General features: G+C 39.4%; 1 protein-coding gene across 1 annotated transcript in view; it reads right to left on the reverse strand.

Annotated features, from left to right (window-relative positions):
- Positions 1-16,913, reverse strand: part of arfgef3 (ARFGEF family member 3) — an 84,968-nt gene that overhangs the window by 24,086 nt on the left and 43,969 nt on the right. Inside the window, exons 16-22 of the mRNA XM_016254721.1 lie at positions 10,583-10,716; positions 10,104-10,249; positions 9,809-9,988; positions 9,522-9,663; positions 2,189-2,311; positions 1,895-1,998; positions 1,605-1,749 (exon numbers count right to left, since the gene is read on the reverse strand). Coding sequence (XP_016110207.1) covers positions 1,605-1,749; positions 1,895-1,998; positions 2,189-2,311; positions 9,522-9,663; positions 9,809-9,988; positions 10,104-10,249; positions 10,583-10,716 — 974 coding nt within the window. The remainder of the gene's footprint in view (positions 1-1,604; positions 1,750-1,894; positions 1,999-2,188; positions 2,312-9,521; positions 9,664-9,808; positions 9,989-10,103; positions 10,250-10,582; positions 10,717-16,913) is intronic.

The raw sequence follows: 16,913 nt of genomic DNA on the forward strand, positions 1-16,913 counted from the left end.
CAACCTGACTGAGCTTTTCACCTTCCCTGCCACTCCAACTCTACAGCATGATTTCACCATCCAGTTAGGTTCTTCTACAATTACCCCATCAACTTCGGTCAGAAATCTTGGGTGTAATCTTTGATGACCAGCTGACCTTCAAAGACCACATTGCAAAGACTGCTCGATCTTGCAGGTTTGCACTACACAACATCAGAAAGACCAGGCCCTTTCTAACGGAGCATTCGGCACAACTTCTTGTCCAGGCCCTTGTCATTTCTAGGTTGGACTACTGCAATGCTCTTCTGGCTGGACTTCCATCAAGCACAATCAAACCTCTACAAATGATTCAGAATGCAGCTGGACTTCAACGAGCTCAAAAGAGCCCATGTCACACCTCTCTTTATCTCCCTGCACTGGCTACCAGTTGCGGCTCACATCAAGTTCAAGACATTGATGCTTGCATATAGAACAGCCACAGGCACAGCACCCTCCTACCTCCACTCACTAATCTCACTACTCACTATTCGAATCTACATCCCCTCCAGAAGTCTGAGATCCGCTAGTGAGCGACGCCTTGTGCTACCATCACAGAGAGGCTCAAAATCACTTTCCAGAACATTTCTTGTTCACCGTTCCTGGCTGGTGGAATGATCTTCCCACCCTTATCCAGAATGCCGAGTCCTTGACAATTTTCAAGCGACAGCTGAAAACTCATCTCTTTCGACACTACTTGACTTTATACTTAAAAAAAATAAATAAAAAATGTCTCTCTCTTTATTTATTCCTTCCCTTTCTAGCTTGTACTTATTTGAATGTTATCTTTGACTAATATTTAAATTTGTTTGATGATCTGAAGCATTAAAGTGTGACAAACATGCAAAAAAAATAAGAAATCAGGAAGGGGGCCAACACTTTTTCACACCACTGTATATATATCTAACACTAGCTTGATCTATTCTATCCGTTTTCTTTTTATTAGATAATAAAAAAAAACTTGCTACGTGTGCTGTGTGTACTGAGACTTGTTATAGCACTTGCATATCATTGCTCTTTTGTTGATATTGATTGCTTCCATTGTCCTCATTTGTAAGTCGCTTTGGATAAAAGCATCTGCTAAATGGCTAAATGTAAATGTAAATATCGTCATATTGTCCAGCCCAAAAGCTTCTATAGTTTTTGTCAGTGTTTATTTAAAAACATCCAATTATGCAGAATATAAGATGGTAAATATTTAATTGAGTTGTCAAAATGATATATAACAATACAATATACAGGGTATGATTTTACTGCAAAATTCAACATATTAACATAAAATGATAACTGCAAATGCGAGTCCATTTGTTTCTTTAAATTGAAGTGATCCATTTGCTTCTCTTCTCTTTAGCTTTCGGCAGTCTGTAAAAATATACCTCAGCTTTCTTGGCAAATCTATTTGAAGAGTCAATCGCAAAGCTCTCTCTCGTTTTAGATGTGTGTTTTTTTGTGTTCTGTCGCAGCATTCTGTCGCTGAAAATCAATACGGCCATTCAGTCTTTTTGCCACGCAGTCACTCCACCATATACTTTAACTCAACCCGTATCATTTGTGCAAAGAATACCTCAAAAAATACATCAACAAATCACCTGTGTCATCGTCAACCTCTGCTAAAACACAGTCCATGCCATCCTCACTGCTCACAGACCTCTCCTGAGCTCTCATCGGGAGGCTGGCCAGTCGCGCTCCCAGGAACACTGGCTTGGACGGCATCTTATAGATTTTAGCAAGCAACTGCAAATGCAAAGTAACACCTAATAAACTTAATGTTATTATTATAATTTTTTTTTTCATTTGGAAAATTAGTTTTTTGCCCCAGATCCAGCATCTGAAAGTGTGTAAATCATTTTCTGGGTAGAAATGTGTTAATCTTACGCACCTGTGAACATTTCCTCAAATAGTCCAGGGCAGGCAGGCACAGATCTGTTGAGCTGTATCCACTGACATGAACGCAGTCCCCAATCTCCTTATAGTCCACTTCTCCTACAAATAATCACACGGCAAATATAATTTATTATATAGAGACAATCTGTTAATCGGTTTGACTTCTATAGACCTTTTTTTATATTCTAGGGTTCTCAAAAGCAGAAGCCGGCATAGTTGGATAAAGGTCTATAGTGATGAATGAAGACAACAATAAATATATTTTATATTGTTTAGAAGACCAGCTCACCTAAACCTTTCACAAACTTCATAAGGCACATGATGTAGTCAGTAGCCGCGTTGGCAAACACCTGAATGTTGTCTGTGTTAATGAAGGCTTCAAAGACATCAAACACAGGTGCTTGTGACTTTCCTGCATACATAAAGAAGAGTGAAAAAATGTAAACAGAAATGCATGTAGTTGATTTTTCTAATTTGTTATGACAAACTTTCAGCACCACACCATACACTTACATTCATTAATACACCATTAATTAATAACATTTATCCCAAAAAGTTACATAGTGTAGCTATTAAGGTCAACTGTGTATTGTGTCAAATTTACTTGAAAATAATTTTGTCTCAAAATTATGAAGCATTTTTTATTTTTTTCTTCAAAAAAAAAAAGCTTCAAACACTTTTAATCCAGCCACACGTTGAACAAACTTATTGTTTGAACCTGATGCAAAACACAGACACCCGTTACCATCCATTCTATATTATTATGTTGCTGTGTTGCTTGGCAATCGTAAGCCTACAATGAACAATATTACTTAAGTGGAAGAATTGTCTATTCAGTTAATATCATAAACAACAAATTTTTGACTCTGCTAATGTTTTTTCTGAAGAAAGATAGACATGTATAATGATGAAAGCCAAAATATGAAATGTCATGGATGAATATTTACTGAGTAATCCACTATTTTGTAGAGGGGGGTCAAAATGGCAATTTTCACCTGAGATTCAGTCAAATTACAGGGGGGTAAAAATGACTTCAGAAAGATGGCAGCATCATAATGTTACTTTTACACAGAGATTGGTAGGTCTGTTAGTACAATCTGTTGACTTTAGCAATCTTTGATGCATTATGTGCCAATGGTGACCATTCATAAATGGGGAAACAGCACTTTTCAAGTTTATTCTCCAAAGTTTGCAGGCCCGTAACTCAAAAAGTATTAAAGATATCTTAATGCCCTTTTAGATATTGGGTCTTAACAGACATTCCTTTTGGCATCTTTATTTTTAAGGCCCTATTTGGTTCAGTTCCAGAGACAAATCGTAAAAATTTACACATTTTCAGTGGTCAAAAACCAAATGTGGGTCAGTTTGCAAAAATATGATACTTTTCTTTTAAAGAGCAATGTCTGAAGAACAAATAATGTTGAAACTAGAGATGTATCTTGATTCCTTCTGTCAAAACAACTGCATTGAACATAACTGTCCGAGTGCCATAAATATGATTTTTCCAAAGTTTACGTGCCTATAACTCAAGAAGTATTAAAGATATCACAATATGATTTTAGATTCTAGTTGTTAATATTCTTTTCTTTTGGAATTCCTAAATTTCGAGGCCCTACATCGTTCAATTCCAGAGATATGGGGATCTCAATGAGGCTCTATGTCCAGATTGTTGAATATTACCCATTTTCAGTGGTTGAAAACCAGATTTAGTCACTTTGTATGCAGCTGATTCTTATTTTATTTAAAGAACAATGTCTGAAGAAGAAATAATGTTAAAATTAGAATTGTATCTTGTTTCCTTCTATCAAAATATTTGCATGGAACATACCTGTCTTAGTGCTAAAAATGCGCTGAAATGGTCAAGTAGAGGCACATTATCTGGCTCTCTGTAGTCAATTAATAAGATTCTATATTTGAATCAGTTTCCGTGATATTTGGAAGAAGGGATTTTGTTCATTTTTTACAGCTTATGCAGCTACAAAGTGTTTAATGCCTCATAGGGAAATGTGGTTACTTTCTCCACACATTGTATTCACATCAAAGATTAAGATACCTCACCCGGTTTATTAGAATTTCTTTTTCTTGTTATAAAATATGAAGCATAGTCTTAAATCAAGTAGTATCTACTGCTAAAGGGCATATTTGGCAGAATCACTGATAGTACCTCAAACATTTAAGGTCTCTCACATGTGAAATAATTAACACTGGGTAATTCTAAACCTGAGGTAAATGGAATCCTGGGTAATCTTATTTTACATTTCACACGGTTCATACTATACCTAGAGTTAACAGTTAATCCTGGTCATTAATAATCTGACGTGTCACACTGTACAATCCTAATCCCTGGGTTACTTATTATTATTTGCATATTTGCATTGTCAACAGTGATGACTAGAAAAACACAAAACCACATTTGGAAGGAAGGAAACAAGATACATCTCTAGTTTCAACATTATTTGTTCTTCAGACATTGCTCTTTAAAAAAAAAAAGAAGAATCATATTTTTGCAAACGGACCCACATTTGGTTTTTGACCACTGAAAGTGTGTACATTTTAACAATTTACGCCTGGAGCCATATTAAAATTCCAATATCTCTGGAACCGAACTATACAGGGCCTTATAAATACAGATGCCAAAAGGAAAGTTTGTTAAGACCCAATATCTAAAAGGGCATTAATATATCTTTAAGAATTCCTGAGTCACAGGCATGCAAACTTTGGAGAAAAAACTTGAAAAATGTTTCCCCATTTTTGAATGGTCACCATTGGCACATAATGCAACAAAGATAGCTAAAGTCAAAAGATTTTACTAACAGACCCACAAATCTCTGTGTAAAAGTAACATTATGATGCTGTCATTTTTCTGAAGTAATTTCTACCCCCCTGTAATTTGAAACTGCCATTTTGACTCCCTCTCTACAAAATAGTGGTGTGGCGAGGGGGACAAATGCATTGTGTGGAGGTAGCAGTTAACCCACACCTCCGACATCCGCTGATTCTGGGAATTGGCTAGCTTTTAATTAATTAATGAGTTATTTGTGTGAGGATGTCTCTTGGGGAAATATAAAGCCAGAAAGGGGGATGGTCGCGCAGGTTGGAGAGGCAGAACCGGGACCGCCTGAGGCTGTGCCGGGGGAACGGAGCGCAATTGAGAGGCAGATCCTCTCGGAGCGCGATGATTTTTCCCTGGAACAGTCTCAGGATGAGACGCTCAAAAATGCCTTTGAACAGATCCGTTCCATCGACGGTCAGCCTCTCCAACCCGATCGTCCAGCCTCCTACCCCTATTTTGCTATTATAAAAGATAGGTTGTTTCGAGTGACCCAAGACGCTCAAACAAAAAAAGAAACAACCCAGTTGTTAGTACCAAAAATCCGCCAGGAAATGCTCTTCCAGGCGGCTCATTGTAATCCAATGGCAGGGCATTTAGGACAGGCAACAACACTGAATCGTCTCATGACTCGATTTTTATGCCCGGGTATTCACGAGAATGTGCGCAGGTGGTCAGTTGGTGAACCCACCAGCCACCCCAAAAGCGCCTTTGCGCTCTCTCCCTCTTATGGAGGTCCCCTTTGAAAAAATTGGTATGGACCTCATCGGGCCATTGGAATGATCCGCATGGGGGCATCGTTTTGCATTAGTTCTAGTGGACTATGCAACAAGATACCCGGAAGCAGTCACGCTCCATAACATTTCAGCAATTTCGTGTAATCTCCCGAGTGGGAATTCCGAAGGAAATTCTCACTGACCAAGGCACGGCGTTTATGTCATGTACATTACGCAAACTATATGATTTATTGGGCATTAAATCGATTCGGACCTGTTTCTATCACCCACAAACGTACGGGCTGGTGGAACGATTTAATCACACTTTGAAAACAATGATTCATAAGTTCATGCACGAAGACGCCAAAAATTGGGATAAGTGGCTGGAACCCCTTTTGTTCACTGTGCGTGAGGTCCCGCAAGCCTCCACGGGGATTTCCCCCTTTGAGCTTCTCTATGGACGTCAGCCTCGCGGGGTGTTACGTACTAAGAGAGGCTTGGGAGGAGGGACCTTCCGACAGTCGAAATGAAATTCAGTATGTGATTGACCTGCGAACAAAACTCCACACTTTGGGGCGGCTCTCAATGGAGAATTTGTAACAGGCCCAGGAAAGACAAAGCCGGTTGTACAACAGGGGAACCAAGTTCCGTAAATTTACACCGGGAGATAAAGTACTTGTATTGCTCCCTACGTCTAGTTTCAAATTACTTGCCAAGTGGCAAGGACCGTATGAGATCACACGGCAAGTCGGAGATCTCAATTATGAGGTAGCGTGAACAGACAGGGTTATCAGATATACCACCTCAATCTCCTAAAAAAATGGAACGAGGTGGAGTCAGTGATGCTGGCGATGGCGGTGAGTGGAGAGGATGATCTCGGGCCAGAAGTGAATGCCAAATCTCAATCACTCACTCTGGCGCCGGGAGGAGATCACCTCTCGCCCACGCAGCTCGCTGGCATAGCCCAGTTGCAAGCAGATTTTGCAGCTGTGTTCTTGCCCCTGCCCGGTCGAACGAACCTTATTCAGCACCATACTGAGACAGAGCCGGGTGTGGTGGTGCGCAGCCAGTCTTATCGTTTACCTGAACCTAAGAAAAAAGTTGTTCAGATGGAATTTGAGGCGATATTAGACATGGGAGTAATAGAAAAACCCCACAGTGATTGAGTTGAGTTGAGAAATTCGACGCATATTCAATGCCGCGGGTGGACGAATTGCTTGATCGGCTTGGGACAGCTCAATTTTATTTGACACTGGATTTGACTAAAGGATATTGGCAGATCCCCTTATCGCCTATATCTAAAGAAAAAAGTTGCATTAGTGCCTGATGGATAAAATCCTCCGGCAGCATGCTGCATATGCCAGCATATGCATATGTGAAGCCCTTAAGGGCGGTCGGTCTTGGTGGGTGCCTGCCTTTGTCCTTTCCACCCACACATATGAACCATACCACGAGTGGACCCATTTGTTAAATATATTATGTGTTGTTTTAGTTTGAATATTTACATTGTATTTACATTTAGTCATTTAACAGACGCTTTTATCCAAAGTGACTTACAAATGAAGACAATAGAAGCAATCAAAACCAACAAAAGAGGAATAATAGGAAGTGCTGTGACAAATCTCGGTTAGCCTAATGCAGTATACAAAGCTCAAATAGTCTTCAGTTTACACATCTGTTAGGCTACATTTACACTAGTTAGTGTTTGTTTTAAAATGCATAGCTCAGACAGAATCATGATTTCTATTTATTTTCCACTGATTTACTGATAGCATTAGCAGCTTCCAGCGCTGTCTGCTTGTGTTCTCTCTTCCATGATCGCTGCTCTGACTCAGAGGTAATAACATATTTAATTTCAGCAACATTACATGGCCAAAACACACATTAGATGGCAGGTCCGGATTGACCTATTTTTGTGATGTAGAAAAAAAATGTTTTGGGCCCTCTTCCCTATTAATATAATAGACCTAATATTACCACCCAAGCAAACAAAAATATTTCTTAATCAGTGGAATACAGTGTTTTCTATCGGAATAAGCGCTTGCGTTCAGTCAATAAAAATCGAATAGTTCTTAATTTGTTTGAGAACTGAGAAAGACCATACCATATAGTCGTGGCCACATAACCACCTCCGGGAGTGCATTATTTCTCTAATAATTTTAACGGCCTGGAGTCCCAACCACACATCAAGACATTGTTCAGATAATTTGTTTCAAGACATTTGACATGTTTCCATCCTGAAATCTCGTGTGGGTTGAACTAATATTTTTACCCAAACCTTCCATTGCGAATTCCAAAACGTCATTTTAGAGGCGATAACAGAGGCTTGAGCCATTGATATGCAGGCTTACGCAGCTATTAATGCAGTCTAATGCGGTTATTAGAGAGAGGGAGAGAGATTAAGTGCCTGTTAATACCTGCGTCTATGCGTCTCTCAGCAGCGTTCAGCAGCAGCAGCGTAAGTTTGTCATTTTTTACCCTATTGTTTGTTATATTTATTTGCTCAATGTCTTGAGCAATGCATAAATTAGTTAGACAGCATGTAGCATGATGCTACAGTTTGCATGAATGGTCACATAACATGCGCTTTCGGTCGTGTAATGTTAGTATGAACGGACATCTGCATATGATTGGAACTCCACGCAGCTCCCGCGCTACTCTATACTGGTGGTATTACAGTACCACGAGAGCTAAAGAGAGCAGACTGCTCCGTGCACTTTCGAATCGCTCTCGCGGATGATCGCGCCTCTAGTCGAACACACCGGCTAGTGCTGCACGCTTATTGGCTCACTGACGCTGATGAGATTAACCCCTTAGGTATCGAAATTTGGTACCGAACGACAAGATGTTTTTAGATACTTGATGGTATCGAGGCAATTCGGTCAGTGCCTAAAAAGTATCTAACTCGATACCCAGCCCTAGTGCTGAGAAGGGCCGTTTTAACGGCCAATCCGAAGAAATGTGCGGTTGGGCGCGTGGAGGTTCGGTATCTGGGTTTCCACTTAGGTTATGGGCAGGTGCGTCCCTAAATTAATAAGACCGCAGCGATTGCAACGTGCCCGAGACCTATGACCAAAAAAGAGGTAAGGCAGTTCCTGCGGCTGGTGGGATATTACAGAAGGTTTGTGCCTAATTATTTGGACCTCACCAGCCCACTGACTGACCTTACTAAAAAGGAAGCACCAGATCCGGTCCAGTGGACGGAGCTGTCAGCAGGCTTTTACCCAAGGAAAGGCTGCTCTATGCGGCAGAACGCTATTGCACACTCCTGACTTTTCTCTCCCATTCTTGTTACAGACCGATGCATTGGACAGAGGGCTTGGAGCAGTCCTGTCCCAGGACATAGAGGGAGAGGAGCGGCCGGTGCTGTACATTAGTCGTAAGCTCTCTAAGAGAGAGACAATGAGACCACCATTGAGAAGGAGTGTCTGGCCATCAGATGGGCCATTCTCACCCTTCGCTATTATCTCCTGGGACGGGAGTTCACACTCTGTTCGGAGGTGTGGCTCCACCGCATGAAGCATACCAATGCCCGGATCACCCGTTGGTATCTGGCTTTACAGCCATTTAAGTTCAAGGTGGTCGTCCATCACGATGTTTCACTGTAGACATCGTCCGATGCCAATTTTGTAGACATCGCCCCAACCCTAGTATACATGGCAAGTTTTTTTTTTTTATAAATAAAAAGAAATCAAGTAGATATAATATAAAAAGAATAGGGAACACTAGTGTTAGAGGGTCTTTTTTAATAAAAATAAAAAGTCAAAAGAATAGAAAAATAATAGAGAATGATAGTGTTAGAGGTTCTTTTTTTTTTTTTAAAGAAAACTAGTAGTTAAAATAGAATCGAGAGTGCAAGTGTTAGAGGGTCAATAAAAACAAAACAAAAAAAAAACAAAATCAGAGCGTCAAATGAAGATATATAAATATGCTATAGAATTATGTTATGTATTTTATATAAAAATATATTTGATCATAATGCTGTTATTAATGCTTATTGTTATTGTTTTGCATTAAATCAGAGGGAAAATTAATTCTTTGCACAAACAACTAACAATACAGCAAATTTCACAAACCCATAGAGTATTCTCCTATCAGGTAATCCTTCATATCTGTTTTGTTTCCATGCACAGTTCGGAGAGCACTGAACAGCGGCCTCCAGCCAGACTGGATCTGAGCTGAGCACATCTCCACCAGCTCTCCAATGGATGTTATCACCTGTACAAGAACAGACAGATGCACAGGACACCGCAATTAACTTACAATGGAGTAAAAATATGTGGCACTGAGACAAGTTTGTTTGAACAAGGCTGTGTTTAAACCAACCTTCAGTTTGTCTGCATGATAAGTGAGAATGTCAGACCTGATCTTGGACGTCTTCGTCACAGAGCTCCAGCTGCATGATGTGCTCAAAAGGCCTGAAGAGAGCTTCATTAAAATGAAAGTGTGGCAGCTCTGCCCAGCTGCTCAGAACCTCCATCAGAACATCATGGATGAAGGACACAGCCTTCTGGGATACATGTCGCTCCTTATGACAAGATGCCTGTGGGAACAAGAAAAAAGAAAACCGTTACAGTCGGCTGTAAGTCACAATACAGAAAAAAATCTGTTACTACTTAAGGATGTATTAGCCTCATGATGGGTTTGTCTTTTCACACCTCCACCAGGTGGGGTGCTACTACACTCCAGGCTCTCATCATGTGCAGCAGCGGTCTGCTCTTGTTCTTCACAATGCGAAGCATGGCCTCTCCCAGCCTGAAGAGGTGGAGTGCACTACGCTTGTCCTGGGTTGACTTTGCCTCCCCTTTAATGAAAACCAAAAAAAGGGCTGTAAAACTCCTAAAAAAAAGTGCATTACCTTTAGAAAATATTGTTCATTGATTTCAGGAGGTCCAACTAAATATTATGTGAATACTCTGTGAGCTGAATAGTACTAAAACAATTTTATTTTAGTTTCCATATGAGACTAGCACTTTGTTCAACCCTAATACAAAATGTGGGATTTGCCTGAATTTGGTTCTTTAAAACCCTAATTTCTCTGACCTGAAATAAGTAACATTTATAAAATAAGTTAGCCTAAATTAAGCTGTCACTTACAAGGGAAAAAAGCTATTCTGTGTCAATAATCTTTGGGTACCTGGCATGGCTAAGGAGTAGTCTCCAGTTTCTGTGACTGAATCAAAGAGTTGAGACTGTGACGCTTTTCTGAGCTGATGCAGGGAACCCACTAGGGCCACTAGGTTGAGTTTACTCACTGCATCCTCGAACAGCCTGCAGGACATACACATCAACTGCATGTTAAAACATAAACAGACATGTGAGAACAATAGTGATGGACAAATGGGTACACATACACAATGTGGCATATACACCAATGCACAATGAATAGTTCTAGTGCTGAATACTGATTGGTCAAAACCGTGTCACAGCCATGTTAAAATTCACTATAAATACAAGCTGCATAGATCACATTAGAACAACTAATTGAGGGACTTGTTTTTCACATCTGTGTCACACTATGAATTTGAATATTAATTTAATGAGAAAGTAAAACTTGCTTGGTGTAAAACCATAGATGCTGATTTATGTTTTTGCCGGCTGGTGCTCACCCTTCATAACATGTCATTTTAATTAGTTTTTTTTAGTAAACTTGCCAGTGCAAATACATTATCAACCAAATTTGGTTGAGCAAATGATAACTGGTATACTTAATTATACTTGGTGTTAGTTTTTCCAAGAGTACAGTCTTTTTCTCCATGGTGCGCTTGATGAAGAATTCAAGTTATTTGTGTCTCGCAAAGAGAAACACACTGACTGCAAATACATTACCAAGTGTCAAGTTCCCTTTCGAAGGAACTTCGAACAGCATCCTCTAGGGGGTCACTATGGGGGAAAGCCTTCAGTGTGACCGGTGACTGAAGCATACATCTAAAAACGACAACAACACTGGTCGGCGACAGCCTATGACGTCATTACCCTGTGTGATCACAGTATAAAAGGGCGCCGGGATAACACGTCATCCTCTTCTTCGTCTTCACTGACCGTTTGTTTATGTTAGTGTTAAGCGGGGGGGTGCGAAGATGGTGGGTTGAGCGGTTGTGTTTTTCGAAGCTCGTGATAGTGGTCCCCAAAGTTTGCTTGAAGTAATTCCGACTGTTTAATGTTAAGATGTCTCCACAAAAATTGATTAAACCTGCCAAGCTAAAAGTAGACCCCAAAGGGATAGATCTGTCGCCTAATATCGAAAAGAACGATGAGGCTAAAGTAATGATGCACGACTATGCAATGGAGGTTACTGTGCAAAGTAAAAGAAATCGCGGAGACGGCTCCTTTCTTCAACGCCAAGTAAAACTCCTGCGGAGAAAAGGGTTAAGCCAACAGCTGACAGAGAGAAAGATAAAATCTCCAACGAAACCATTCTGGAGGCAATCTTAAATCTGGAAAAGAGAGTGGATGAGAAGCTGGCGGATTTAAGTGAGCAATCTAAACAAAGTAGCGCCATGATTGCAAGTTTAACGAAGGCGATTCAGTTCAACACGGAAGAGGTGAATGAGTGCAAGAAAAGAGTAAAGGACTTGGAGATACAAAATGAACATCTGCGCAAGGATAATTGTGATCTTAAGGAGAGGGTGAGAGAACAAGAAAGATATAGAATGAGGTGGTGTCTCCGTATCAAAGGCATAGAAGAAAAAAAAGACGAAGACCTCAGATCACATGTCATACAAATCCTCGGTAAGATTGCACCTGAGATGGACGCAAAGATGGATGAGGCTGTTGACATTGTCCACAGGCTGGGAAGAAAGATGGACAATAAAAGCAGGAATGCCATTGTGCTGTTCACTCAAAGGCGAGTGAAAGACGAAATCTGGCGGAGAAGCAAAAATTCACCGGTCTGTAAGGCGGAGGGAGTTCGATTTGCCGAAATGCTTCCTCGTGAATATTTGGAAGACAGACAAATCTGGAAAAGAGAGTGGATGAGAAGCTGGCGGATTTAAGTGAGCAATCTAAACAAAGTAGCGCCATGATTGCAAGTTTAACGAAGGCGATTCAGTTCAACACGGAAGAGGTGAATGAGTGCAAGAAAAGAGTAAAGGACTTGGAGATACAAAATGAACATCTGCGCAAGGATAATTGTGATCTTAAGGAGAGGGTGAGAGAACAAGAAAGATATAGAATGAGGTGGTGTCTCCGTATCAAAGGCATAGAAGAAAAAAAAGACGAAGACCTCAGATCACATGTCATACAAATCCTCGGTAAGATTGCACCTGAGATGGACGCAAAGATGGATGAGGCTGTTGACATTGTTCACAGGCTGGGAAGAAAGATGGACAGTAAAAGCAGGAATGCCATTGTGTTGTTCACGCAAAGGCGAGTGAAAGATGAAATCTGGCGGAGAACCAAACATTCACCGGTCTGTAAGGCGGAGGGAGTTCGATTTGCCGAGATGCTTCCTCGAGAAGATTTGGAAGACAGACGAAAGTTATGGCCTCAAATTGAACAAGCAAGGAGGAAAGGAAAACTGGCGTTTTTTCGCGGTCCATATGGCTTCATTGAAGGTCGAAGGATAGATTTCGACGGGTAAAGCGTTTTGTTTCTAATTGACTGGTAGTTGGAAACCTTTCAGTGGGACACTGGAGCTCTATTTGTAAGTTAAGGTTCATAGAGTCTGAGTGTGAATTCACAAGGGGTGGTTTAATTTGTGTTTTTATTTACTAGTTATTTGTTTTTTCCATTTTAGTGTTAATGATTACGGACAAAATTGTATTTGGTTCTCTGAATGTTAGGGGCTTAAAGGACACTGTTAAAAGAAAAGCGTTTTTTTTTTATTTTGCAAAAGGACAGAAAGCTAATTATGTATGGAAATTAAAAAAATTAGGAAAAGCTATATATCTTTTCCTCTTCCTCCTAAAGTTAAGGAGGTGAACTTCAACATTTTAAATGAGATTTATCCTACTAATGCATTTTTAAGACAAATTTAATTTGGATGTGAATAATTATGTTTTTTGTGAAACGAATATTGAAAATCTAGAGCATGTTTTCTTTTGTTGTGATTTGGTGCAACTCCAACGAAACCATTCTGGAGGCAATCTTAAATCTGGAAAAGAGAGTGGATGAGAAGCTGGCGGATTTAAGTGAGCAATCTAAACAAAGTAGCGCCATGATTGCAAGTTTAACGAAGGCGATTCAGTTCAACACGGAAGAGGTGAATGAGTGCAAGAAAAGAGTAAAGGACTTGGAGATACAAAATGAACATCTGCGCAAGGATAATTGTGATCTTAAGGAGAGGGTGAGAGAACAAGAAAGATATAGAATGAGGTGGTGTCTCCGTATCAAAGGCATGGAAGAAAAAAAAGACGAAGACCTCAGATCACATGTCATACAAATCCTCGGTAAGATTGCACCTGAGATGGACGCAAAGATGGATGAGGCTGTTGACATTGTCCACAGGCTGGGAAGAAAGATGGACAATAAAAGCAGGAATGCCATTGTGCTGTTCACTCAAAGGCGAGTGAAAGACGAAATCTGGTGGAGAAGCAAAAATTCACCGGTCTGTAAGGCGGAGGGAGTTCGATTTGCCGAAATGCTTCCTCGTGAATATTTGGAAGACAGACGAAAGTTATGGCCTCAAATTGAACAAGCAAGGAGGAAAGGAAAACTGGCGTTTTTTCGCGGTCCATATGGCTTCATTGAAGGTCGAAGGATAGATTTCGACGGGTAAAGCGTTTTGTTTCTAATTGACTGGTAGTTGGAAACCTTTCAGTGGGACACTGGAGCTCTATTTGTAAGTTAAGGTTCATAGAGTCTGAGTGTGAATTCACAAGGGGTGGTTTAATTTGTGTTTTTATTTACTAGTTATTTGTTTTTTCCATTTTAGTGTTAATGATTACGGACAAAATTGTATTTGGTTCTCTGAATGTTAGGGGCTTAAAGGACATTGTTAAAAGAAAAGCGTTTTTTTTTTATTTTGCAAAAGGACAGAAAGCTAATTATGTATGGAAATTAAAAAAATTAGGAAAAGCTATATATCTTTTCCTCTTCCTCCTAAAGTTAAGGAGGTGAACTTCAACATTTTAAATGAGATTTATCCTACTAATGCATTTTTAAGACAAATTTAATTTGGATGTGAATAATTATGTTTTTTGTGAAACGAATATTGAAAATCTAGAGCATGTTTTCTTTTGTTGTGATTTGGTGCAACTTTTTTGGAGAGATGTACAGAACTGGCTACAGTCTAGAGAGGTTGAACTCCCACCCCTTACGATGAAGTTAATTAGGTTTGGTATTTGTCTGGAAAACAAAGAGCTGGATTTTGTTATTAATTTCTTGCTTTGTCTTGGAAAGTTTTTCATTCATAAATGTAGATGGTTTAAATCTAAACCCAACTTTAACCAGTGGATGAATGAGGTTAAAATTTTGTGCAAATCTTTAGAATTGGTTAAAAACAAGAAAGCTCTAAAATTTATTTTGGGGCATGTATAAACTAATGTAAAAAGCCCCTTTTGGTTTGTTTTATTTTTTCTATTTATTTATTTATTTTATTTTATTCTTTATTATTGGTTTATTATGATCTTGTTTATAACTGGTATGCTCAACCTAAGGCTGTTCACATGTTGTTAGATTATGTACCTTGTTTGTTTGTTGTAAATGGAAGCATAATAATAATACAAATGTAAAAAAAAAAAAATGTTAGTGTTAAGCTAAGCATGACTAGGAGTGCATGTTTTCTCACCAGAGGCTTTGCTCTGATACCTGCAGTTTCACACGGCTCGCGTGCTGTGTTGTGTGTGTGTGGTGAAGAGCAAGCGCGTTTAGCTCTCGAGGGATTTGGATGCGCTCTGCGTTCATTGCTTATTTCTTGTGAGGGATAAGCATGAATTGAACGCGCTCGTCTCACGAGAAGATGGTTTGTGCTCATTGTGATGCATTCGCGGGACTACTGAGGGGGAGGCGAGTACTTCACCATTTACCCGAGTTTGTAGGTAGCGTTTGCATGAGTGTGTTCGCCTCTCGCGGGAATAGCGACGCATTCACGGCAGCGGTTTCTAGTTAATCTAGCGTTTGGGCGGAGCGTGTTTAGTAGGGCTGTTGCGATTCGTCTATGTTATTCGACTATTCGATTTTTAAAAATCCTCGAATTCATTTTGCCCGTGTCGACTAACCGGCAAAATACTGGAAGTGCCGCATTTCACAGACGAGAATGTATTTAACACATTATTAGTCTGTTTTCAAAGGCTGCATGTTATATTAAACCCATTTAAAAATCATAATTAAGCATAATTTTGAATTCACAAACGTTACGATTTAATTAAATAATTATATGCGATGCAGGTCTAATACAGTATATGCCAGGGTTCCTCAAATCTTGCCCTGGAGGTCCAATGCACTGCAGAGTTTAGCTCCAACCCTGATCAAACTCAGCTACCTGTGATTTTCTAATGATCCTGAAGACATTGATTAGCATGCTCAGGTGTGTTTGATTAGGGTCAGAGCTAAACTCTGCAGGAAAGTGCATCTCGTGGGCCAGATTTGAGGATCCCTGGTATATGCGTTTTAATTATTTACATGCGTGTAGGTTAAGTACATGCTTCACACAGCGGCTTCATTCACAGTAGTTCCACAGGAACAGTTATCATTTACATGTGTGGAGCGTTTCAAACTCCATCTCTGCATGTTGTTGAGAGTTTGGGTTTATTATAACGTTCATCTGGGAACGCAACGTGCGCCATTTCATCAGATTTGTAAGGTAAATCATTTATAAATCTACGCAAACACAGGAGAATACATCACGGTTTCAAAATAAAAGATCAAACCCTCACTCTGAGTTTACACGTTTTGATGTCCACATATTCATTTAATTACAGTGGCTATAGCATTTCTGTCCTAAAGAAATGGCCAAATATTAAAGATTAAGTGGACATTTGAATGAAATGGTGCTTGACCAATATTAAACAAGTATTAGGTCGCACAGTAATGTGTAAAAATAATCATCAGGCAGTTGGCGCCCTCTGCAGGCCTTTGTTGTAATGCGTAATGTACATTAGCTCTATTGTTTATAATACATTTTGTATTTTAAATATTGTTCAATAAAACCATGATTTCTTGCTTTTGATACTTTATTTGAACTAATTATTATTGCCTCATTGCTATTATATATGTATTTTAAGTCATTTTAAAGGCTATTGTTCACTTACATCTATTTTTATTACCACAAAAAAATTATTATAATTATAGGGCACTATGAAATCAGTTTTATTTCCAAATTCATTTTTTTCCATTTTCATTTTTCAATACTCTGTTTTAATGGTTAAATCAAATTTTATTAATCTATAAGCCTGTCGAATTAATTGAGTTTTATCTTTACCAAATTCTGTTTTCCATTATTTTCTGGATTCCATTTGAATGGTTCTATTAAATTTCAATAATCAAAAGCATCTCCAATTAATTGATTTTATTTAAAAAATATATAT

Source organism: Sinocyclocheilus grahami, unplaced genomic scaffold, assembly GCF_001515645.1.
Source record: "Sinocyclocheilus grahami isolate Dianchi unplaced genomic scaffold, SAMN03320097.WGS_v1.1 scaffold1276.1, whole genome shotgun sequence".
Lineage (NCBI taxonomy): Eukaryota > Metazoa > Chordata > Actinopteri > Cypriniformes > Cyprinidae > Sinocyclocheilus > Sinocyclocheilus grahami.